This window comes from Festucalex cinctus, chromosome 5 (genome assembly GCF_051991245.1).
Source record: "Festucalex cinctus isolate MCC-2025b chromosome 5, RoL_Fcin_1.0, whole genome shotgun sequence".
In the NCBI taxonomy this organism is placed as follows: domain Eukaryota; kingdom Metazoa; phylum Chordata; class Actinopteri; order Syngnathiformes; family Syngnathidae; genus Festucalex; species Festucalex cinctus.
In genome coordinates this window covers 30,711,988-30,738,242 of record NC_135415.1, presented here as the reverse complement: position 1 = coordinate 30,738,242, position 26,255 = coordinate 30,711,988, and the positions used below count along the sequence as shown (strand labels likewise).

At 39.9% G+C, this 26,255-nt stretch overlaps 3 protein-coding genes across 17 annotated transcripts in view; 1 reads left to right on the top strand and 2 right to left on the bottom strand.

Moving 5' to 3' along the window:
* The window catches only part of rimbp2b (RIMS binding protein 2b), a 95,211-nt gene extending 94,173 nt beyond the window's left edge, over positions 1–1,038 (bottom strand). For all 8 annotated transcript variants that reach the window (XR_013283533.1, XM_077521416.1, XM_077521417.1 and 5 more), the window contains exon 1: positions 852–1,038. Coding sequence is in view for 7 of the 8 variants with exons in the window: in XM_077521416.1 (XP_077377542.1) it covers positions 852–1,010 (159 nt within the window). In the remaining variant the exon portion in view is untranslated. The remainder of the gene's footprint in view (positions 1–851) is intronic.
* Positions 1,039–4,510: 3,472 nt separating this feature from the next.
* stx2b (syntaxin 2b) lies at positions 4,511–25,897 on the bottom strand. 8 transcript variants are annotated; one of them, XM_077521403.1, is made up of 12 exons: positions 25,808–25,897; positions 24,159–24,278; positions 19,316–19,417; positions 19,151–19,250; positions 18,834–18,908; positions 18,669–18,742; positions 18,415–18,523; positions 16,014–16,087; positions 15,754–15,891; positions 15,407–15,517; positions 6,240–6,353; positions 4,511–6,124 (listed from the first exon to the last, which is right to left on the bottom strand). In XM_077521403.1, the coding sequence occupies exons 2-11, from the start codon at positions 24,225–24,227 to the stop codon at positions 6,258–6,260; spliced, it is 948 nt and encodes a 315-aa protein (XP_077377529.1). In that variant the 5' UTR covers positions 24,228–24,278; positions 25,808–25,897; the 3' UTR covers positions 4,511–6,124; positions 6,240–6,257. The 8 variants fall into 8 exon arrangements, with proteins under 8 accessions (XP_077377529.1, XP_077377532.1, XP_077377533.1 ...); XM_077521406.1 differs by lacking the exon at positions 25,808–25,897 and adding an exon at positions 19,467–21,540 and having other exon boundaries at positions 19,316–19,390; positions 24,159–24,279; XM_077521407.1 differs by lacking the exon at positions 25,808–25,897 and adding an exon at positions 19,467–19,777 and having other exon boundaries at positions 19,316–19,390; positions 24,159–24,279.
* adgrd1 (adhesion G protein-coupled receptor D1) overlaps positions 24,797–26,255 on the top strand; it is a 32,786-nt gene continuing 31,327 nt past the window's right edge. Inside the window, exon 1 of the mRNA XM_077521401.1 lies at positions 24,797–24,903. Coding sequence (XP_077377527.1) covers positions 24,891–24,903 — 13 coding nt within the window. The 5' untranslated portion in view covers positions 24,797–24,890. The remainder of the gene's footprint in view (positions 24,904–26,255) is intronic.

The window sequence follows — 26,255 nt, the reverse complement described above, 5'->3', positions numbered from 1 at the left end:
AAATCATCCCCAAAGGCTCATGCATTCAATTAATAACCAAAGACTAAAACGAAGGACACATTTGCTATAATTATAGTTAGTTTTATTTTAGTTAGTTATGTGAACATAAAATGTAGTTTCAGTTAGTTTTCTTTGTTTTAAAAAAGCATCATCGTTTTTATTTTATTTTGTGAACAAAATTGTTTTTTTTTTCATTTTAATTTCTTCTTTAGTTTTAGTTAACTAAAATAACCTTTAACTCATTCACTGCCATTGTTTAAACATGGTAAAAATCAATGAAGCAATTATAAATTGTTGATATAATGTACAGCAGGGGTTTCCAAACTTTTTCCTCTGAGGGCCACATACAGAAAAATAGAAAGCTGCAAGGGCCAATTTGATTTTTATTTTTTTTTTTAAGTTATTTATTAACACATTCATTTGCCAGACCAGCAAAAAATGCATCATTTGACGTCTTTTTCCGTCAATGGCAGTGTCAATGAGTTAATAGCACCTGTGTTTTTTGACACCCTCCCTTCTTACTTTGACCATCTCCAAACATTTTTGTTTTTATTTTATTTGAACTGAGTCAAATGCCATTTTTTTTTTAGCATATGTCGCGGGCCGCTAAAATATGGACGGCGGGCCGCAAACGGCCCCCGGGCCGTAGTTTGCACACCCCTGATTTATGTGTAATCGGAGCAATGTATTTGACCCCAAGCAAATTCAAGCTTTCATTAGTTGTGGCTGGGGAGTGCAGCACGAGGTCATATTGCGGCCGCAGGCGTCAACAAGTGCAGCTCGCGTCCAGCGACGCGTCCGAATCAAAAGCGCGCGTTCACCGAAGGCTTTAAACAGAACGTCGGACTCACCTTGTCCGTCCCTTTCATCCGACTGCTCCTCTTCGCTGCAGGTAACCTTTTTTGTCTCAGGCTCACAACGCACTCCCTCTGACACTGTTTCAGGAGTTTCTCCACCCTGCAAGTCTTCTCACAACCCATTGACCCCTGGGGTGAAAGGGAAAGGGTCATTTAAAAAAAAAAAAAAAAAAAAAAAAAAAGAGAAGTCTGGTCGCAATCATGTCGCCGAGTGACTACAAGTACAAACCTACCATGGCAGGCCGGTTTGCAAACGCTTGTCATGGTCAGCTGTGCTGATGATGATGGTGGCCGGATGATGTCATAACTTCAGATTATAAATATCTGTATCCAGCAGGGTTACATAATAAAGGGATGTTTGGATTATTGTCGGTACACACAGACGGCAACGACTGCACAGCTGGCACAGGGCGCACATTCAAAACAAAAGCCAAATGAAATGTTTGGAATATTCAATCTGGGTTGTAAATAAATGCAAAATTTAATGAAAATTATACAATGGAAATTAGACATTGCTTATTGCACACATATTATCTTGTTTTTTTTTGTGCCCGTCCAGTTCGGCCTGCACAGGTTCAAGAAACACTGTTCCAGATTTAGCAAAGCAGCCCCAGAAGATAACAGCATCCATGTTTCACAGTTGGGACAATGTTTCTTTTTTTTTTGTGATATGATCCATTTTTGTGTCTGTGGACATAAACTGATTTACATTGCTTAAAAAAAGCTCTTAATTTTGTCACATCTGAGCATAGGACATTCTACCAGAAGCTTTGCGAAAGGTCAACAAGCAGTCGGGAATAATTAATGAATGATTTTTTTCAATGTTGGTCATCGTCTCCCATCGTCCATTTTGGCTCAAACAATGATCATACACTGCTCAAAAAAAATAATAATAATAAAAAATTCAATTTTGTTTTTCTTCTCAGTACATATATACATAACATATACACTGCTCTTAACAATACTCATTTACTCCCAATAACGTATAAATACGTTTTTTTAATGCTCTAAGTGTCCCAAAGACGTACTTATACGTTTTTTTGTTTTTATGCTAGAGCATACAGAAGGCTTTGATGCAGCCTCTCAACTGCAAAGAACGGTAGCAGAAATGGTAGTTATTACACAAACGGCCAGCAGGTGGCAGCAGAGCAAAGGAGATCAACCAGGGCCATGTAGAAAAAAAGCTCAATTACTTTGAATTTTAAATAGATTTGTGAAAACTGATGAAACTTAGCTCTCTTCTAAAGCTAATTGCTGCAAAACGGAAACAGATAGAAACAGACTTTTTTTTTCCTGATGAAAGAAGAGACTTTATTCTTTCTTTTGTTCCACGCTTTTATAGCAATCGAACACAATATTCTGTGGGCCTTGCAAAATCAGTCAAAATCCAGTAAAACAGCCGGGAGCAAACGGGATTGCGAAATGTGAAAATGCCGGCGAGTGAATGAGTTAAGGGAACACTTTGTTCCTTTAATTTATTTTTGAGACGTATATTATTTGCCTCTTTGTCACCAGTTTTCTTCATCCAGCGAAGTGGCTACATTTCAAATATGGGCAACCGTTGTCATAGGTAAGCCAAGCTGCTTGGAGATGGTGTTGTTGTTGTTGTCTTTACCTCGAAGGTGCTTGTCTGTTTAATCCCCTGAGACAAATCTCTCCTTTGCTTCCTCTTGCCCATGTTTAGTGTGTTACCAAACAGCACAGTTACTACTTGTCACTTTTGGAAATCGAGTGACTTGTGACGGCCTTTTAGAGGATTTACCTTGGTTGAACAAAAAAACATACGGTCAAATTATTTTCAATTTTTCTAGAGATCATTTTTGTCAGTCTGTTCAACTACTTTTCAAAGCAATGTCTCATTTTCACTTATTTATTTTAATTAAATTTTCATTTATTATTACTATTATTTCTTTTATCATTAATCTTGTTTTTCTTTCATTAACAGAGAGCCACAAAAAATGTGTCTATGCATTTATGTGTATACAGAAAATTCAGATTTGTCATGCTACTGCGTTGTTTACTGTCTGAAATCCAACAATGGCAACAACGAGAGATTTATTGGAAATAAGCTTCAACATGATATCATGTTTTTTGTTTTTGTTTTGTTTTTTTGCCTGCAGTCATTATTGCTTCCCAACAATTTAGTGGAAGAGGATCACTCACGCAGCATTACAATAATGGAAGAATTCACTGTTTTTGTTTGTTTGCGTTCATCCACAAAATGAGTGTTTACAAGCATGATGCAATCTGGTGATTGCAAATGATGAAAAAACGTTTTTAACGTGGATATGGATGCATAACCTGTAAATCTCAAATTGCAGTCCCCGCTCGTGGATTTGGCAAGTGAATCACAACCAACATTCATTGGACGCGGCGCAACGTTTTATTCCCCAGCATGCACCAAACAGGAAGTGTGTCATTTGAAATTATGTGCAAAAAATGGATGAAACAGGAAGAAAAAAAAAAAAAAAAGACTACATCATTGCTCTCTGCACATCTATTTACTGTGTAACCTAAATGCATCCAGTGTGTTTTGTTTTTTTTAATTAATGATTGTACTCAACATTTTCTCGGTATTATTACTCTTCTGAGATTTAGTTTATGATCTAATTCAAAGAGTGAAAACAGTTTGTTCCTTCTCTCATATCACCAATCATGTCAAATGAACCGAGATAATGTCCTAAGATAAGCAATAAGACGGCTACTTGCAAACAGCAACCAGTTATTAAATTAAGGCTGTTCGATGATAGCAATTTGGATGTTTGAATGTTTGTTGTTGTTGTTAGAAGGTAACAATTTAGGAGTTCCCCAACCCATTCTACCACTGAGCCATGCCACCCCACGATGTATCACCATGACACGCCCTGCTTGGCTATCATTGGCTGCAGGCGATCACCCGATATTAAGTGTTGTTCCGATACCGTTTTTTGGCTCCCGATACCGATACCCAGCTTTGCCGTATCGGCCGATACGATACCATACTGATACTTAAGGTTTTTGTTTTTTTTCCTCAACATGAAAAAGCTGTCCTGCCATTGGTTCAGAGCATTCAAGGGCCAATAGGATATCTTAGATGTTACTTGTGAGTACTCACCGATACCACTGTTTCAATGCAGTATCGGCACCTCTGCCGATACCAGTATCGGTATCGGAACAACACCACCTATATTGCATGGCTCATCTGTGCCGCAGGGAATTTGGTGCGCTCAGTAGTCGACTTGCGGCTGTTGTGATGGTACATCGTGGAATTTATTCTGTACTGTAATCCCTTCATACCAACTTTCTTGAGCAAAAAAAAAATAAAAAATGAATGAATTCACGTGTATAATGGAATGTATAGTGTTGAATTCTGGGACTTCTGTTTTTTTTTTAATTGGTTGTGGCTGTTTTCAAGTTGAGAAAGGCGACTCTCCCTGTTCATTTTGTTCACCTGTAAACGTTTTGAATTTGACAACAACAAAAATCACATTTATTTTTCAATAAAGAAGGGTTTGTTGAATGCACATAAGGAAACTGGTGAGGTTCACTGCCTCCAACCAGTGCTAGAAATAGTCCAGTGATGTTTGTGCACAAGAACACCTCAAACCTCTGAAGACAGTGGATATATGAAATGAAAAAATGGATGACGTATTGTGCTCTAAAAATTATTTTTTATTTGTAATAATATATTTCACACAAGGTTGATATAAAATCTAATTCATCACATTCAATCAATACAAATAATTGCCAGTGTACAACGTGGCCCTAAAAAGAGATTTTCACAGGCATATTTAAGACATCACAGTCACATTGAAAAAGTTTTTCATTCGGGATCGGGAGGACACAATTTAGGTTTCGTTTTTGAAGTTAAGACACTAATCATGAAAACAAATGATTATGTTTGACCACAATGAGTAAAATGTGTCCTTAAAACGACATTAAAAAAAAAAAGACATTTTCACAGTCATATTTCATCATAGTCACAATGGAAAACCTTTGAATTATGGATAGAGAAGGCACAATTCAAACTGTTCAAATATTTTAGTTTAAGTGGAAAACGTGACACAAAACCTACATTATGTCTGTTCAAAATGTACTGCAAGGTCCTGAGATAATTGTGCTTACATTCACTTTACATGACTTTAAGTAAATAATTCATATTAAACAAGATCAACTCAGCATAAGAAACATTTAGGCTGGAGGATTAATTTCCCGTTTATCTCACAGTGGCAAGAAGTAAGCAGGACGTCACTGCAGCTAAACAGTAATCTGGCACATAAATCTCATTATTATACACGTGTTGCTTTTTTTTTTTTTTTTAAGTGGGTGTTTAACATTGATTTTATACGAATCTACTATATCACAGTGTATATATAAATAGTTTGTATCACAGAGCTACACTCAACAGCCACATCATTAGGTACAATCGCATTACGTAATCCATTAGAAGAGATGTACCGTATTTTCCGCACTATAAGGCCCACCTTCAATGAATGACATATTTTCAAACTTTTTCCATATATAAGGCGCGACAGTAGAGGCTGGTGTTACGTTATGCATCCATTAGATGGTGCTGCGCTAAAAGGGAATGTCAACAAAACAGTCAGATAGGTCAGTCAAACTTTATGAATAGATTACAAAGCAGCTTTCTGACAACTCCAAAATGAATAAACAGCTGTTTTATTATTTTCTCTGAGGGAAAGTATTAGTATTAGCTAGCGATCCAAGATGGCGGATTCTTCTGCGCATGCGCGTCACCGATCGTGCAGGGTCACCGATAGCGTCTTGACAGCGAGACCTGTTGCGGCTCAATACTGATCCATATATAAGGCGCACTGGATTATAAGGCGCACGCTCAGCTTTTGAAAAAATTGAAGGCTTTTAGGTGCGCCTTATATTGAGGAAAATACGGTAACTATTACATGACTTTTCAAAGGCAGAATTTTAATTTCAATTTGTTCGATATTGCAGTTGTACCTAATGTTGTGGACAGTGAGGTGTTGACATGACACTTCCCTAACGTATACATTTGTGCATCACGAGGTCTGTTGTTACCGGTGCAAAGACGAGCAGAAGACGACTTATTATACTTGATTGCGGTTCTTCCCCCCGTAATGCTGTTATGTGGTTGAATGAGATGGCGCTGTTGTAAGCTTTTATCGCTGACAGGAACAAGAGCTTACCGTGAGGTCGTGACCCATGTAAATCCTTCACCCGAAGGCACCGACTAGCGCAATGAGTAAAATGAGGAAACACGCGACTCCGCACACAGCGAGGCAGAGCGGCTTCTGTTTAGAAAAAAAAAAAAAAGAAGACATGTGTCAATATTTGGACCAAGGGAAAACAATTGAAAAGACACATGATGGATGGATGGATGGATGGATGGATGGATGGCGTTATTACCTCCTGCTGTTATCAGTCTCAGGCAGGAGGTTTGGTTAGTCCAACAGACAAGCCAACAATCAAAGCAACGACAGCAAGCAGGATCAGGAGAGCACAAGCAAGGATGATATATTTCTGCCAAGCAAAGAACTCGGTGTTAATTCAACTTCAAACCTCCGTAGTGACAACAGAAAAAGGGATTAATAATAACAACAATACCCAATCATGACACTGAGCGAGAACTATTAACTCATTTTCTCCCAATAATGTGTAAATACGTTTTTTTTAATGTTGTAAGTGTCCCAAAGACGTATTTATACGTTGTTTTTTGCTAGAGCATACAGAAGGCAAAGAACTGTTGCAGAAATGGTAGTTATTATACAAACGGCCAGCAGGTGGCAGCAGAGCAAAGGAGATCAACCAGGGCCATCTAGAAAAAAAGCTCAATTACTTTGAATTTTAAATAGATTTGTGAAAACTGATGAAACTTAGCTCTCTTCTAATGCTAATTGCTGCAAAGCGGAAAGAGATAGAAACATACTTTTTTTTCCTGATGAAAGAAGAGACTTTAATCTTTCTTTTGGGAGGATCCATGCTTTTATAACAATTGAACACAATATTCTGTGGGACTTGCAAAATCAGTCAAAATCCAGTAAAACATCCGGGAGCGAACGGGACTGCGAAATGTGAAAATGGCGGCGAGTGAATGAGTTAATATCCACAAAAAGTTACCGTACATAGTAGTCTGCTTATAGTCAGCGTCAATCAAAACTGATCAATATTGTGTATGTCGAGTCAGAGTTTGATTTTTTTTTTTTTTTTTTTTTTTTTTTTTTTTTTTTTTTTTTTTTTTTTTTTTTTTTTTTCTTTTTTTTTTTTTTTTTTTTTTTTTTTTGAAGAGCTCAGAATTGTTCATTCGGTAGTCTTACCGATTCAACGTCTTGTCATCATTGCTCTTTTCCTTTTTTTTTTTTTTTTTTTTTTTTTTTTTTTTTTTTTTGTGTGTGTGTATGTGTGCGTGCGTTTGCGTGCGTGCGTTTGCGTGCGTGCGTGCGTTTGCGTGTGTGCGTTTGCGTGCGTTTGCGTGCGTGCGTGCAAATACGTATACATTTATACTCATTCATTCACCTAAAACCTTATAAATATCCCATTACCCTTCGCCTTAACCAGGTACTTCAGAATCTTGCCAGAGTCGTGAGATTTAAATGGTCAGGAGACCAGAGAAAAGGTCAGAAAAAAAAGAAATAAAGAGAAAAGAAAGGTAAATCAAAGTGACATCCAGCACCGACCAAACACTTCCTGCCTTCCCCATGATTACAAAATCAAAGTCTTACGCCAACCCCGGAAGCCTCTAAATTCCAGCAAATTTAGCGAGATCTCAAGAGCCCAGAGGAAAAACTAAAGAGAGGAAGGAGGGAAGGATCGATAAGGCAGAGTGAGATCAATAGAAGCCAGTACATCCAATCCATCAAAGTGAAGTCCAGCACCAACAAGACCCCTCCTGCGTGGTTACAAAACCGGAGTCTTATGCCAACCCCAGAAACCTCATACTTCTAATAAATTAAGATCTCAAGTGACCAGAGGAAAAACTAAAGAGAGGAAGGAGGGAAGGATAGATAAAGAAAAGTGAGAACCACAGACACCAGCACCAACTGATTCAAGGGGCTGTGGGAGGGAGAGGGTACTTCTGTTGAGTTTCAGTAGATGCTGGTGCGACGGATCTGGCATGCATAAGGACCACCACCAAAGAGAGAAGCCGTCAACCGCGGTCCAGCAAAGCGAGCACCCCCCCCCCCCCCCACCCCCCCCGGAATCCCCAGGCCGCGGCAGCACCAAGGCCACCCCCAAGCCACCCGAGCGGACACCGGTCAGCGAGCCGACCCAGATACCCGGAACACCCCCGCCCCAGCCCCGGCCCACACCCCCGAGCCCAAGGCCGCAGAACGAGGCCCAGCGGGCCCCCACAGCGCCCCACCGGTCCCCAGCCCCCATCCCCCCACGACCCCCCCGCACCCCACCCAAACCCGCCATCCACCACGACCCAGGCCCCACCACCCCCGACCCCCAAACCCCCGAACACACCCCGACCCCCAGCACCCAACCCCCCACCCACCCATACCTCCACCCCCCCCCCAAACAAGCCGCCCCCCCCCGACGGCCGCCACCCCCCCCCCCGCGAACCCGGCCCCCCGCGAGAACCCCCCACCCCCCCCCGGAAACCGGCACCGGGCAGCAGCGCAGAGAGGGAAGATGTGCCCACCCCACCTCCAGCCGCGCGAGATTTGCACCGCGGCGGGAGGGGGGAAGCAGAGGAGGAAGCACCAGGGGAGAAGGCGGGACACCAGAACACCGAGCCCGGTGGGGAGAGGCCCCGGTCGTCACGCCAGAGTACAAGTGACACCTAACCCTGTTACTGAGTCCGCCAGCTCGCCGACTGGCGAGCTCTACCCTTACACCGTGAATGTGGCCCCACCCAGTGTATATACAAGTGTGTGCGTGTGGTGCATTAAAATTGGGAGCAGGTGAGTCGGAGCAGAGGGAAAAAATTTCCCCTACTCCGACACACCCGTATCCCCCCCCAAAAAATGAATATGTATATGTGTGGTGCATTAAAAAAGGGAATGGAGGGACAAAGTGGTGGGGCAGGGACACAAATGGGGGGGACCACAGCGCTGCCAGGCACTGCAGTCCATCCCCTCTGATGGCTCCCCGCCCCAACTCACCCCTCCCCTTGGACGTGAGGTGCATTAAAATTGGAGGGGAGTTGAAGGGTGAAGACGGTGTTTCCACCCTTCCCCACCCCACCAAGAAATGTGTTGTGTGCCCTATGTGTATATTTACAAAGTGTATAGTGCAAGCTAGTGAAGTGAGTAAGAGGAGCGACCAGCGGGGCCTCACCCAACCCGGCGGGTGTAGGTGGCACGCCCGCCCCCCAGCACCCCCACCCCCCGCCGCCCCCCACCTCATCCACCCGGCACCACAATGGGCGGACAGCCAGCGCAGCAGGGCTACCGGACAGCCCACCAGCCACCGGGGCCCGCCCGGGGCACCAGGAGTTATACCGGAGCGGGGCAGGCCCCAAACCCTCGCCCGGCCCCCGGAGCCCGACGCCCGGGCCGGGGAGGGAGCCCCAGGCCCAGGGAGAGGGAGGGGGAGGGGCCGCAGGGCAGACAGGGAAGGGGGGGGGGGGGCGGGGGAAGCGGGGAGAAGACGACAAGAAGGCGAAAGGGCGGCTGCAGGGCAGGAGGCGGGGGGGGAGAGGAGGAGGGAGGGCGACAAGGGAAAAGGGACCGGGAGGCAGAGGAGGATGGGCGGGAGGAGGCGAGGAGGGAGAGGCGACGGGGGGGAGGAAGGGGGAGGGGAGAGGGAACCACGGGGCACACCGGAGGCCCACCCACCCCGAACCGCGCCGCCGGGCACGGAGCAGCGGACCGCGCCGGGACGGCACCGCCCCGGGCACCAGGGGAAGCACCCCAACACCGCACCCCACAGGGGGCCCAGGGAGCGGCCAAGACGCAACCGCCACCGAGCAGACAACGGGGGGGGGGGGGGGGGGGGGGGCAGAACCACCCCCGCCCGACCACAGGGGACGGCGTCAAGAAAATTGACTAATTAGCATGCAGTAACACCAAGTGTTGATGCTTAGTGCCCACTAGAAATAGATCTTAAGGAGTTATTGAGTATAGTGTCGTATAGTGTGGTATGCTCGAGCCCACTAGCAGCAACTAGGTTCCTGACTATATAAAAATAAAAACAATCAGATACAAAATACCAAATACAGGAGCAGCGAAAACAGAAGTTGTAACGATGTGGTGGCTCTCGTTAACAGGCAGAATCTTGGCAGGATTAAGTTGCCAAATTGAGATTAAAATATTCTATGTACATAGACCATATTTGTTTAAATCTTGATACTTGATTTTTATTTAAGGCAGAGATTTTTTCCATTGAGATATAATTTATTAGTAAGTTTAACCAGTGGTCGATATTTAGAGATTGTTTATTTTTCCAATTGACAAGGATTATTTTTTTAGCAATAGTAAGGGCTATAAATATAGATTGAGATTGTTTACATGGTCGCTCAGTTATTGTTAAGTCACCTAGTAAACACAGTCTTGGAGATAAAGGAAGCCTACAGTTTAATATATCAGCGAGCTTTTCCAAGATTTTAGTCCAGAAATGCAGCACTGGAGTACATGACCATAAAGCATGAAGATAAGTATCGGCAGTGTTTTGTGAGCACTGGAGACAAATGTCGGAGTCAGAGAGTCCCATTTTTTTCATCATATATTGTGTAATATATGTTCTATGAAGTATCTTATATTGGATAAGTTGCAAATTTGTCTGTTTGGTCATTTTAAATACATTTTCACAGATTTGGGTCCAAAAGTCTGGTTCCGGAACTATAGACAAGTCTTTTTCCCATTTTAAAGTCGGTAAATACGTTTTATTTGTGTATAAAAATAACTTATATATTTTTGATATTTTCTTTATTGTTGTTGGAGAAAGCTTTATAATATCTTTAGCTAAGACAGGCAGTTGGAGCGTATCTTGAAGTGTTGGGATTTGTTTCTTAACCATATTTTTAACTTGCAGATAATGTAAGAAATTTCCCTTTTTTATTTCATATTTCTGGACCAAGTTTGTATATGATATAAACTTATTATCTGAGAAAAGATGATGAAGGTGTGTAATTCCTTTCTGCTCCCATAGGCTTAAATGGAACGACTGATTATTAAGTTGAAAGTCGGGGTTATGCCAAATGGGAGAGAGCCCACAGGGCGCCAATTGGGAGTTTGTAATTTCTAATGCCTTCCACCAGGCAGTCAGGGTGGCGGCTATCATTGGGTTTTTAAAACAATTATGTCGTCTTATTGATTTTGTAATAAAGAGTAAATCTGACAGTCTAAGATTATTACAATCCTTCTGCTCCAATTCCAACCAACAGTTAGTATCTCTGTTGGGTTGTGTCCATAGCACAAGATATTGTAGTTGATTAGCTAGATAATAGTACATAAAGTTTGGTGCCTCTAAACCTCCTTTAGATTTACTTTCCTGAAGAGTAGATAGACTAATTTTGGCTTTTTTTTTATTCCAATAGAATTTTATGATAGCAGAGTCCAGCGATTGGAACCAGTTAGACGTAGGTTTAAATGGAATCATTGAAAATAAATAATTAATCTTTGGTAAAACTTTCATTTTTATAGTAGCTATCCGTCCTATTAAAGAGATCGGAAGATTATTCCAGCGTTCCAGGTCACTACGGATACTATCCAATAATGGTGAAAAATTTAAAGAAGTTAATTCAGTTAACTTAGGTGAAATTTTAACACCTAAGTATTTTAAATTACCTGTAGGAAAGGAGTAGTGTGGATCCTGACTTGTAGGATTCCATGAATTTTCTGTAATAGGTAATAATGTTGATTTTGTCCAGTTAATAGAGTAATCTGATAAGTGAGAGAATTTAGTTATTAATTTAAATGCTTCCCCTAGCGAAATAGCAGGTTCTTCTAAATAGAGTAATATATCATCGGCATATAGATTAATTTTATGTTCTATTGTCCCGGAGTGGATTCCTTGGATCCGTCTATCCTGACGTATAGCTAATGCAAGCGGCTCAATAAATATAGCAAATAATAAAGGAGAAATTGGGCACCCTTGTCTTGTTCCCCTTTGTAAAGTAAAACTCTGTGATGTAATCCCATTAGTAGTAACTGTAGCTTTAGGAGAATCATATAATATTGAGACCCATTGAATGAATGACTCCCCGAAGCCGAATTTATTTAAGACAGCAAAGAGGAAGGACCAGTTAACTTTATCGAATGCTTTTTCTGCATCCAGCGAAATAACAACTGCCTTTTTATCATGCCGCTGTGACATACTAATCAAGTTAAAGAGTCTCCTAATATTATTAGTAGAATGACGACCTTTAATAAAACCTGTTTGATCACTATGAATAATTGTCGAGATTACCGTCTCTAATCGAGATGCCAAGGCCTTAGCGATAATTTTAATATCGGTATTAATTAGTGATATCGGTCGGTAACTTGACGGGAGGGTAGGGTCTTTTTCTGGCTTTAATAAAAGTTTAATTGCTGCTATATTCATATCTTGACGTATATCACCTTTACTTTTAATTTCAGTTACTACTCTTAGAAATAATGGAGCAAACATTAACCAGAAATGTTTAAAAAATATAGCCGGAAAGCCGTCTGGACCAGGTGCTCTGCCATTAGGCATACTGTCTAAAGCACGATACAACTCATCTATAGTAAGCGGGGTATCGAGAATATCTTTATGTTCAATAGATAACTGAGGTATATTTAAGCTGTTTAGGAATTCCTCAATATATTCAGGGTTAGGTCTATTAATTTCTGTGTATAGATTTCGATAATAGTTATAAAAAATATGGTTAATTTCTTCTGGTGATTGTGTGCATTCACCATTTATATCTTTAATAGCCGTTATAAGAGATTTTTCCCGATTCCGTTGAAGTTGATTTGCCAGGAATTTACCTGATTTATTATTATGTTCAAAATTATTATATCTCAACTGTTGTATTATAAACTCTGTCTTTTTAGATAACATGTTATCTAACTGTATTTTTATATTCTGTAGTTCTATCCATATTTGATTATTTGGGTTTAATACATATTCATCCGTTAGTTGTTTAATTTTATCTTCCAGGTATTTTTCTAATTTTTGATCCTGTTTCTTTTTATAAGTTGAATATGATATAATTTTCCCTCTAATTACCGCTTTCCCTGCTTCCCAGAGAAGAGATGGAGATATATTTGGAGAGTCATTTATTTCCAAAAAATCTGCCCACTCCCTTCTAATAATTTTATCAAACTCTACGTCTTTCAGTAATGAGATGTTAAAACGCCATATCGGGGGAGGTTTAAAGGTAGAGTCAATTTGTAGAGTGAGGGAGACTGGTGCATGATCACTTATAATTATAGAATGTATTTTTATAGCAGTTTTATCAACAATAGAATTATTTGTAAGGAAAAAATCAATTCTTGAGAATGATCGGTGCACAGCAGAGAAGAAAGTAAATTCCTTCTTAGTTGGGTTTTGAAGTCTCCAGCCATCGCTGAGGCCAAAATCCTCCATATACTCATCTATTACTTTAGCGGATCGTAATCGCCTTGTATATATCGTATTATTAGAACGATCTATTAACGGGTTCAAGACCGTGTTAAAATCACCTCCAATAATAATAGTAGAATTTGTTGCTAAATCGAGTAACCGAGAGAAAAATTCATGGAAAAAATCAGGGTCATCATTATTTGGGGCATATAAATTACCAATTGTATATACTTTATTAAATATAGTTACCTGGATAATAATATATCGGCCCTCTAAATCTGTTACTATATTATTTAGAGTAAAGAATAAATTCTTATGTATAAGTATAGAGACACCTCTTTGTCTACTATTATAGGAGGCAGAGTAAACTTGACTAAAATTTTTATCTATAAATAATTTTTCTTCTGATTTTTGTAAGTGGGTTTCTTGTAGGAGACAAATATCTGCCTTAAATTTTGAGAGATGGTCTAAAATTTTTATTCTTTTTGCCTGGGAGCGAGCGCCACACACATTCCAGGAGACCAGAGCTAATTTCTGCATACAAGCAATATAGACTCAGTCTTATGTATACATCTATATAAGCTGCTTATTAATATTAACATATTGTAGGATAGCAAAAGAGTAATTAGGCAATTTATATAATTTATATAAAGAGAGAGATAGCAAGTAGATAAGTATAATAGTGAAGAAACGTGGGGGGAAGTGAGTGTGAAGGAAATCTGTGGGGGATTCAACATAACAATACACCAGTAAATGGTGACCTAAGCGAGATTATTATTATTATTATTAATTTATTTTTTTAAGAATATATTTCTATATTATTATTATTATTATTATTATTACTTTATAGCCTATGCATAATATAAATTCATATTCTATTTCGTAACCCATTATCCATACATATACATACATATACATATACATATATATACATATATACACATATACATACACATACATATACATATACCTACGTCAAATAATCACACAATGCTCGGCTCTACCAATTGTCAGTTAGAACAGCCAAGGGGTCGAGGTTGGGTTTCGGAATAGCTGGCCGTCGATATATAATTTATCAACGACCATCGAAGTCCGTTTACCCTCCTGTCTATTTTGTTTCATGATAGGAAACAGTACTTTTCGCCGCTCGTTTATCTCTCTTGGGAATTGATCATTCATCCCGAAAGATGTCCCTTTGAGCTCCCGTCCTTTACTTTTTACCAATTCTTTATGTTTAAAATGTTCGAACTTAGCAATAATAGGACGGGGCTTATTGCCCTTACGAGCTCCGAGCCGGTGTACACGGTGAAAAGAGATATTATTTACCGTCTCCTGTGGGATCTTTAGCGATGATGTCATGAATTTTTTTATCTCACCCTCTGGATTATCTGGAGAATTTTCGGATATACCTGAGAATATTAGATTTTCCCGCATACTACGGGATTGAACATCTAAGACCGTTTCCTTTAGCATTTTATTTTCCTTTTTAATCGTCTCCAACTCGGCTGTGACAGCGACGAGAGAGGAGCGTAGCTCGGAGTTATCGCATTGGAGATCGCTTACCTGTTGGCTAACGAATTCCAAACTTGCCTTTAATTCTTTGACGTCCTCGCGGATAAGACAGAGGACGTCAAGTTTTTTATTTATGGAATCCAGCATACTCACCGATACGTCGGCGGTTGCTAAATCGTCCGTGTCTGTTGACGAGTCATTTTTCCTTTTTTTTTTCGAAGGATTATCCCGACTGGCCGCCGGCTCATCCATCGCGCAGCTATAAAAATGATCGTCAATAAAACGTTCGAGGTCGTCCACACTGGATAATATTTCCGATCTTTCTTAGAAAAGAAAAAAATCGAATTTATCTAATCATTAAATTCGGGTTTAATTAGAAATATAAAGCTAATTCTATTTTAGCAGCAGAGCGCCGCCATGTTAGATTTTCCCAGTCTCGCTACCGGTCACGCGATAGTCACAGCATCTCGCGATGGGAAATGTAGTTCCTCCGCATTCGAGTCAGAGTTTGATTTAAGATTTTTGTATTGTTCTCATTTGAATGTGGCAACAGAGTGTGATGAGTGCAATTATAAAGTAGCACTTACCCTCCTGGATTTTTTCTGGTATCTTACTGCTTTTTTGGTTTCTTCTTTAGCCCGACAAATGTATTCAGCTGCATTGGAAACATTGTTCTCAATGTTGTTGACCATTTCACCCTGTAAGAGAGATTATGAATTATAACATAGTGAGTAGTGACATTCATTTCTTGTCTGAATAGCAAAGAGTTAATCCACACATCACAGGCTGAACTAAGATCCTAGAACCTTTCAACTGTGAGGCAGACATGCTAAACACGAGGTCAAGGTGCTCACCATGACTTTATACACAGGAAAAAAAATACTCTATTTTCAAAACAAAAAGAAGTGGCAATGTTGGTCATCTTGAGTGTGACCTGAGTTTCAACTAGCATCGCCATGTCCATGAACATCGCGTGGAGCTCTCGGATGCTGGACTCCAGTCGGATGATGTCCTGATGTCGTGACTCAATCTCATCCAAGGCCTGACGTGTGATCTTGGAGTCTGAGATGATCTAAAAGAACGACAAACTACGGTAACCATAAAATCATACAACAGCACGTACAAAAAAAGGAAGATTTGGTTTTTTTTTCTGCCACTATATGTACCATTCATGTGAGTTAGAAGAATGCTTACGTCAGATGTGAAGATGGATGGTATTCCACTCTCAAGCATGTCTTCCAGTTCTTCATTGGTGGTCACTCTGCCAGCTAAAATTATTTTTTTTTTTTAGAAATGAAAGTATGTTTTGTGACACTAATTTTGATGTCTGCTACACTGCTGATACTCTTTGTACACTTTTCTCCCATGTTCCAAAAACATGCTAATAGGTGGTAAGCTAATTGAAGAATTGAAAAAAAAAAAAAAAGAAAAAGAAAAGATTTTGGAGTGGTAAACAATCCATTACAATCATTTAAAATGTACTTATTTTACGCAGTAAAGTTATTATAAAATAAAGGGCAAATTATGCCTACACGACCTATTTCATATATTTAACTAATGTGACCCAGAAAAAAAATGGGTAAAATATACTCATTCTATATACGAAAAAAGATTAGGGATGCTCAATTCCACTTTTTTTTTTTTTATCAGACTGATATCAGTTGGAGTAGATAGATACCACTCGTACTTTTGATACATATTTTCCAAAAACAATGACAGATAAATTGAAAGAAAAACCTATATAGCCTTTCCCGATATAGCATTTTCCCTTTTAAAAAAAAATGCATGAAATAAATGGCAATTTTTTTATTACATTTTTTTTCCATTTGTTCATGAAATATATATTTTGTTTTTGTACATGTTCCCTTTCTCAATTGCACGTATGTCACTTCTATTGAATTAAGGTCCTCTGATATGATTTAAATTTACCCAATGAAAATGCATGTAAATTGTTACCCTATTGAGTAGATTCCAGGGTTTTGTTTTGTTTTTAAATTTGTTTTACTAATCGAGCAGACCACCCATGAACCGGAACAGGCCAGGCGGTAGAAAACGAATGGACGGAATAAATTGCTGACACTGTTCAAAAAGATGACTTTGCACTAATGCAATAAAAGATGCGGTTGAACACAAAACACAGCGCAATCTGTTTAATCCCGCGACAGATTAGTGTGCTATTGTTGCGAAGATGCTCTGTGTGCTGCCCACTGAGTGATGAGACCAAAGCACACTAAATTGCCTGAGCTAACAATAACGTCTCTCTTGCCCTCCCGAGGGACCGTGCTATGAATAAAAATGCTGCCTTTCTCTCGTGCAGGTACAGTTTGTATTGATATTGATTGAATACAAATTAAGGGTAAGGAGTTATTACCACTGGACAGCAGCTGAAGGCATATACAGTATATACACTGTATATATATATTTTCTTTTTGTGAAAGGATTATGAGTTCAAAATGTTGATTAAAAAGAAAAAAAATATATATATATATATATATATATGTTGTTGCATAACTTGACACTTATTCTATTTTTGGCTCCGGGTTGCCCAACAAAAAATAAGTCATTACAAGTGACTGTGTAACCTATAGACATCAATAAGCTCTCATAAGAGAAAACAGCTTCCGACACTATATAAACACAAGCTCCCCCTCCTGTTGATTAACCCCACCCTCCCTCGAGAGGAAAGCGCTTACTGGATGTCACACATCTTTTGTATAGACTTCTCCTTAGAGAGACTTCAACCTAACACAGCAAAATACGCCACCCATTCACATCTCATTCAAATGCAATCCATCACTATAATGCAAAAAAAAAGGTCACGTCATTCCGTGCGATGTCACTTATTGTTAGGACTCCATGACAGCACTGTGTGTGTCAAAGCCAGGTGAAGAAGTGTTACACAAGCCGCCCTGCCCTCTTTCCCGTCGTCCCGGCAACACTGACACAGTGCACGGCACGCTCTCCAGTATCAGCCTGAGAGCAGCTACGGTGCAAAGCTTCTCATTAATGTTGGCCTCAGGGCCTTTGGGAGCAGACCTATTTTTCACGATTGTCTGGTCTAAGCGGGGAAAAGACCAAACCTCTAAAACGCGCTAGTCTTTTGAAAATGGGGCTTCTTGAAAAACAATGGGGGAATTGGGTTCATTTATGTTCACCTATGGAAACAAGGCAATAGAAGCACATGCACTTTCAAAGACTATCAACTAGAAAATAATCATATTAATGAAGTATGATTCATTCAATTGACAAATTTTGGTTGATATAAAACTAAGAATCGGCAGATTGAATAAGCCTGTAAAAGTTAACACCCACCCCCAACGTCTGTTTAGCAACAAGTTAAAGAAAAGGAGGAAACCGGTGGAGTCCGTTTCCTGGATTCTGTCTCACAAGGGATGTTTTTGACCCTCTTTTTATCTGTGGACTTGATTGTCTCACATTCACAAATGTTGCTCGGAGAACTACATTCATGAAGAGGACGAGCTCGAAAAATGTACACACATTATTTCAGAGAAATATTGATACGATACGTGGATGCACTCTGACCTCACAAAAAAAAAAAAAAAAAAAAAGTCAAAGGTTAACATTTGTCACTTACTTATCTCCAATTGTCTTTGGATCCGTCCTTTGCTTCGCTCCCGAAAGGAAACTTGCGTCTCATTGTACTGGGTCATTACTTCCACAAACTTCCTGGACAGCACCGTGTGCTAGAGACGAATCGAAGGACAAGGACAGACGAGGAGATTGTTCTTTTTTCAAACATCCCAATCCCATGTTTATGTATCATTTCCTGGTGTGGGGTGAATGTAAGCACCAGTACAGTATTGAGATTAATCGGCCAAATGATGTTACCTGTGTTTTCTGGATCCTGAAGTCAACAGAGGATCTGTTAGTCGCGTCATCTTTGGGCATGCTTTGCTCCATGGCTTCAGCGTGAGAGCAGGCAGCATGGTAGAACATAACGCACGGGAAACGTTAATGATGCGCGAGTGACAACAAATTTGTAGTTTGACTCACATTTGAGTTTTGTTCGCACCACATTGGCATTCCCTTTGATATCGTTGGTCAGTGCATTGAGACGATCTTTTGTTTCTATGCACAAGAAGGAGAAAACAGACATCTAACTTTTACGTAAGAGAGTTGTCAACAACAAAAAATGCAGAGTTAGCAATACTGAGCATGTGGTGAAATGATGAAATCATATTCTAAATGCACAACTATACCTTTCAGACATGTATAGAGAAGTTAAGGTAGTTGTTGCCACAAATGTCAAACTGCAGTGATATGAGCCACGTGAACGTGTAACAGAGAAACACAAACGTGAGAAACTTTACTGTCATCTGGGTGCGGTGCAGACAAGATCATGCTGTGCATCTTCTTCACGTCCTCCACTTGGCCGGATATCTTATCAATGAGCCCTCGCACATCTTCCACCTGCAGAGAGCAACATTTTGGATCCTCCCGAATTGTTGCACACTTGTTAGATCACAGCGACTGACCCTCCTGAAGAAACCTTCCATGAATCCATCTCGGTCCACCGCGACTGCAACATCTTCTTCTGCCGATGTTCTGCTCTGCGAGAGCGACAAAATGAAAATAGCCTACAAAGAATTAGCAAAAGGTTGCGTGAAAGCAATAAAAGACACTTACAGCAGTCAGCTCAAGCAGTCGGTCCTTCATCACAATGGCCAGCTCGTCTCGACAACAGTTTACTTCATATTAGTCGTAAAAGTCCCTCCGGGTCATCATCCATGTGGCAGGTGGTCGCGTTCAGACGCTCGACGCGTGTCCGACAGAATAGAAAACGCCCCAATTCAAGAGATAAGTCGGTTTACACTTAGATATGAATCGATGAGTCTCTCACACGCACGCGCAGTTCTCCAACTCTTCCTCGTAAACGCCTTTTTTTTTTTTTTTACGTCCCTCCCCCTGGCGCTCTCTCGAGATGAAACAAGTCCAACCTCAATCAAACAGACAATATATTCATGATTATAACCCACCATATCTCTATATAAAACTATAATATGTAGGCAATACTGAAATCAATGATACTAGAGACGTTCACTGTCAGAAGAGCTGAGCTGGTTCACTAAATGGATACGAGCTTCACAATGATCAGGATGGCCACGCGGTGTCGCTGTAAACCAACATATGAAAAACGGTAACCCCCCAAGAACGTGTTCTTGTCTTCCAATTTCTCCTCATTTGGAATTTTGTTTGGCGTTAACCTTTTTTAATTAAACGTGTTTAGAACGACTAATACTACTCCCCTTATTATTTTAGTTTTGTTGGCAGATAACTTAATTTAAATCCGTGTGTTAATTTCTTTTCTTTTTTTTTCCGTTATGTAAGAAACCCAAACTTTTCAAGAAACAGCATCATTTAAGTAAAAAATAAAATAAAATAAAATAAAAAAAAAATCGATCGGACGCTGCACACAATATTTGGGTGGTACAGTAGTCCACCCCGCCACCCTGTACGCGCAAATAACGTCATCTACTCACTCAGCTCCAACGCCCCTCCTCACAAGATCCAAAAATGACGTTTTCCCTTCCAACGTTCAGTCCAACAACTCAGCGAGCCTGCACTCGTCAGCACGCCAGAACGACTCGTATTTGTATATTGGAACGCTCCTTGCGGATTCAATTTTATTATTATTATTTCTTCTTTTCATATAAAATGAAAAACTATTTCCTCAATTAAACATTCGTCTAAAATTGAAGTCTTCTACATTCTGGACAACTGGCCTCATCTAAAGTTTCTTGGAATAATGGGTGACTTCTGGATTACTTTTTACTTGTGGATTTAACTTTTACTGGTTTTTAATCCTCCTCTGTTAGTTCCCCATAAAAAAATCAATAAAAATATGGAGCTTTCTTTGGGAATTCACCTATTAACAGCTTTTGTTTCATGTGTTAAGGTAAGATATATTTTCAAACGTCAACAGTAGCTACTTACATATGATCTTGGAGGCTGTTCTTATGGTAATTGCCAACCAGTTAGTATTTATTTATTCATTTATTTATTTATTTACTTATTTACTTATTTATTTTACAGGTTTATGCCCAAGTGGCGCATCACCTGGAGCATCCAGGTAGAGAAATGCAATTTTGTATGAGCGTATATATTCTTCTTTTGACACTGTGCTTAGTCATTGCAAAACCATAAACCTAATGGATGTGCATTCGATTTTAAAGAAGTTTAAAGTTTTGTTACCTTACTAGAAAGGTCAATCCATCCATATTTTTTTCCGATTGTCCTCATTAGAGCATCCGAGTTGTCTTTCGGCTGAGAGGCGCAAATAAGACAAATCGTTCACATTCACATTCATTCCAGTGGACAATTAAGTTTTCATTTGACCAAACATGCATTTTTTTGGAATGTGGGAAGAAGCAAGCAGACAAAATGTACATAAGCAAGGGAGGAACATTCAAAACTCCGCACAGGAGGCCCTGGGCAGACATTCCAAACCAGAAATTCTCAACTATGAGGCAGTCATGCCAACCACTAGTCCGCTGTGCTAGACTAGAAAATGTTATTTTTGCATGATATTAACACAGAAAGTGTCAGGATGATGAACGTAGCTAATAATGGGAAACAGTTTTGATTTTGGGGGGCCTGTGGAAATCCATGTTGACCCCTTCAACTGTTCCTCCCAGGCCTGCAGGTGTTGTCCACAGCCTCACATTATTGGCCTCTTGATGCTGTGGATGGGATCCACGGACTGTGGGACCAGATTGGAAACAGACCAGGTTATGTTAACGGAAGTAAAATAAGTATGTGTATCCCTGTGCGTCCGCAAAATGTCCTTTTCTGTTTGAACTACGCATGATCTCATTTGACTGTTTTCCCATCACAATCATCGTGCCTTTAAAAAAAAACAAAAAAAACGAGCTGATGTGATCAAAGCTCTTGAACATGCCTCTGATTTTTTATGACAATTGGGAACGTTTTTGTTTCTGAACATTTTAGCCCTGTTGTTTCGATTTAGAGATGAAATTGAAGAGGGATCAGGTATAGACTTGAGCACGATGTGTGAAGCCGCTCACACGCTGAGGAAATTCCTCCTTTTGAGGTGTGAATAGATCCGAGTCACTCCGCTCAGCATCACTCTGTCTCATACCTGCGCACCATGTCCCTCTCATTGTCTTTTTTTGTCTTTCACCGTCTCCTCTATGTGTCCATTTAGGTGTGAATCACATCACTGTCTCTCCATTGTCTTTGTCCAGCTCTCAGAATCCACAAGCACACTGTGCTCCCTTCCTCCCATAACACTTCCTATGTGTATACCAATGACTCTGCCTACACTAACATTTCTGCAACAGTAGGTGAGGATCTACCCGCTGAGTCGCCCGTATAACACCCGTTGCCCTCGGTTGTCCTTCCTGCACACACCTCATCATTTCTCACTGTTCCCTTTGTGCACTCATGCGGCAAAATGCTCAACGTTATTCTTTAAATGGGCCAACAGTTGTATTGTTAGGTCAAGAAATAGTTTGGCAGTAAATGATAAGTCGACGCTTTCAGCTTTAATTTTGGCCGAAAGAATATTTTGACAACCGATTTTTTTTAGTTCCATATTGCTAGGCCCTAACGATGCCCCCCACCTTCCTTTCTCCATATGACATTCTCTGTACTTCATTTGAATACAAGTTGACCTTGTGTACATCTGGGGCGGGAAAAAAAAAAATCTAATTCCAGAAAGTAGGAGGTTAGGCTAAAGCAGTGATTCTCAAATGGCGGGTTGAGACCCAGAAGCGGGTCACGGATTCATTTTGGGTGGGTTGCAGACAGCTACAAAAAAAAAAAAAAAGATTACACACATCTGTGTTTTTGTTGTTGTTTTTTTTGTGCAGTTCAGATGCATACCAAGTTGCCACACAGAACACATTAGGAAAAGATTAGGCGCAAAAGGCACCATTTTACTCTATAAACAAATACAGTGTGGCAAAAGCCTATCTGGCTGACGTTATGGTTTTGGCGGTACATCAAACTTTTGAAACAGCTTTTAATAGTATAGTATGCCATTACATGTTTTCACAAGCTATATTAAAACGACAACATATTTACTATATAATTTTTAACTTTTATAAAAGTGGGCTGCAATTTGGCAACAATGGGGAAATGTGAGTCCCAAGGTCAAAACTGTTGAGAATCACTAATCTAAAGTATGTATTCATTGGCCCAACAAGGATATTGCCCAAATATTAGGGGTGTTAAAAAAAAATCGATTCGGCGATATATCGCGATACTACATCGCGCGATTCTCGAATCGATTCAATAATAGGCAGAATCGATTTTTTTTTTTTTTTTTTTTTTTTTTTTTTTTTTTTTTTTTTTTTTTTTTTTAAGGATTCACACCTTGAGTATGGAAGAATGTTATATGAACGGCACATTAAGCCTTAATATTTTTATTTTAATGCTGTTCAAACATGAAACAGATTACAACCTCTATAAGACTGAAATTTCAGATAAATAAATAATACATTTTCATATAAATCTTACACTCTACAAGCTTACTGATTAGTATTTTCTAAATATGAATGAAAAAAAATCGCAACAATCGACTTATAAATTCGTATCGGGATTAATCGGTATCGAATCGTGACCATTCGTATCGGGATTAATCGGTATCGAATCGAATCGTGACCTGTGAATCGTGATACGAATCGAATCGTCAGGTACTAGGCAATTCACACCCCTACCAAATATAATGCCATGTTTTGGTGTAACTAAGTTTGACTGTTTTTTTTTTTTTTTTTTAAGGGACAGTGTGTAGAATTTAATTCCATCTAGTGGTGAACTAATAGAATGCAATGTCCTAAGTTTGAAGCACATCCATTTTGAAGCACACATACTGCAGTTCCTCAGAGAGACCACATTTCACAAGTCTACCACCAAATCCTAAAAAAAAAAAAAAAAAAAATGTTCTACACACCATCCCTAGTCCTTGGTGGTGGTAGTGAAGGTGAATAAAGACAAATTCATAAATATAATTTTGCAAAAACTTCTACGACTGTTACTTTTTGAAAAGTACAGAGTGAAATATCAAGTGCAGCATTGCCATTACTATGCCTAAATACTAAAGTCCATTATTGATTTTTGCCGCAGATATTGTTGAAGGAATGGTCAACAATGGCATTTTCCTAAATGGAGACCAAGGTGGTACCTTTCTCCACTTTGGAAGCTACCAGAACTCTTGCATTAGTGACCCTACGCTGTGTGGCCCGGATGGTAGGTACCAATAGGAACAAAGTGCTATGGTTAAAGGTCAATGAAATCATACGGCACTTTATTCCATGTTGTCATTTCTTTCTTTCTTTTTTTTTTTACAGGAATTACCTTCTCCTTTTTTTGGAAGAACCATGAAGCAGAATCCCGTTTTGCTGTAGCATCTGGAGGTAAAGTCATCTCGAATGGCTTCTCTGTCTACACCAACCCCCTTGGAGGATATGTGGAGTTCTACACTCGAGGCAACAACCACAGATGGAAAGTCAACATCAAAGTGCCAGGTACTACAAAATAAATAGGTTGGATGTGATGCACTGTTCCTTCATTTTCAACCACATATCTTTTATGACGTACTTGCGTACTTAACGTCATCGCATTGAGATTGACAAAAGGCTACAATGATCACCGATATACAGTATAAAAAGCCTTTCCCGACAAGTTAATGTCGCCCAACAATTAGGCTGGATATGGAAATATAAAGGTTACAGTACAGCCAATCTCATGAATTCAATTTTGAGCACAGCAATTTGTTTTCAAAATATGATTCAGAACCCTGGTTTGGCAAAATGGAGTAAAAGAAGATGGACATTTAGTTTTGAAAAGCTTTGTTCTCACTGATATCAGATTTTTTGTTTTGTTTGACGCACCATTGCGTCCACAATTCACCGTTGAATTACATGTCGGGTTACAGCGGCTTCGCGGTCATCTGGTTGTCATCCAGCATGACGTGGAAATTTTCAGGGAAGGATGTCTTGTCGAGTCAAAAGGTCTGCAAGTCGATAATAGCCTTCAGGTGTCCTCTGACAGACCTCATTAATACTCAAGTGTCACAGTGTATCATATATGCTTTCAAAATGTAAGAATTTAAATGGAAATAAATGGCTTGGCAGTGACACACGTGGTTTCAATTTTAACCACAAAGGATGAGATATGGTTTGGTTTGGTTTGACATGTTTCTCAGACAGCTAATGCTCGCTGCTGAGACTCCACTGTTGTCAATTAGTTTTGCGGAACAAAGTTTGGTTTAAAAAAAAAACAACTGGCTGAAGTCTGCAGAAAGACATAGTGACAGAATATACAGTACCCGACACACTGATGGACATATGAGTGTTGCAGAGGGTAGAAAATGTCCGTTATTTTTAATGAGCACTTTCTTGTACTTTCTTAATCATTCACGGAGGCTCAAAGCTTTCCTCCTCAAGATTTAAGGGATGATACTTTGATTTATCTCTAGAGTTTGATTCCAAATGACTCGTTTGCCTGTTGTACAAAGTACCGTATAAATCGCACCAGCCAAAAAAATACATCATTAAGAAGGAAAAAACATATATAAGTCGCACTGGAGTATAAATTGCATTTTTGGGGGAAATTTATTTGATAAAATCCAACACCAAAAACGTACGTCATCTTGAAAGGCAATTTAAAATAAAAATAAAAGAGTGAACAACAGGCTGAATAAGTGTACGGTATACTAACGTTACATGACTGACATGCCTGCTAATGTCAGTTAACGACGTAACATATTAAGAGTTTGTAGCGAGCAGGCGCGGAGTGTTGGAGCCAAAGGCTGGCGTTTTATTGACATCAGCTTCTGAGGTCTTAACAGCAACTCCCCACTCAGCTAGAAGCTAACAGGCTAACTCCCCTTTTCCACATAACAAAACCTTCCCACCCGGAACGTTCCGTGGGTGAATTATGTTCCCATCACTAGCAAGTTATTCATATAACTCTAGCATAAAAGAACATGCTAACAAGCTTACCAAACTTATCAGTTCCAAATCACAAAATCCAATGAAATCTTCATCCTCGGTGTCACTTTTAAACAACTCTCCCAACTCGGGAGGTAGACGATGCGCCGCTTCCTCTTCTACCGGCAATGTTGAAATGATCAACACAGGCCTAGAGCGCCCTCTTGCGGTTTAGTGTGAAAATAGCATGTGAAATGAAATGATAATGTGTTAATAATTTCACACATAAGTCGTACCAGAGTATAAGTCGCACCCCCGGCCAAACTATGAAAAAAACTGCGATTTATAATCCGAAAAATACGGTATACTGCCATAATTGAAATGCAGACTGGAGAATCTAAATTGTCCTTTGTTGTGAATGTTGGTGTGAATTGTCTCTATGCGTTTAACTGGCAACTAGTTTAGGGTGTAGCCCGCCTCTACAACCAAAGTCAAATAGCTTTAGGTCCAGATGGATGGA

Coding starts and splice junctions, on each gene's coding strand:
- stx2b (XM_077521403.1), bottom strand. CDS start 24,227: ATGACTTTACCTCCAGATGCTACAGCAAAACGGGATTCTGCTTCATGG. Junction 18,524..18,668: donor TCAGGATCCAGAAAACACAG/GTAACATCATTT, acceptor ATTCGTCTCTAG/CACACGGTGCTGTCCAGGAA. Junction 6,354..15,406: donor ACCAGAAAAAATCCAGGAGG/GTAAGTGCTACT, acceptor TTTGCTTGGCAG/AAATATATCATCCTTGCTTG.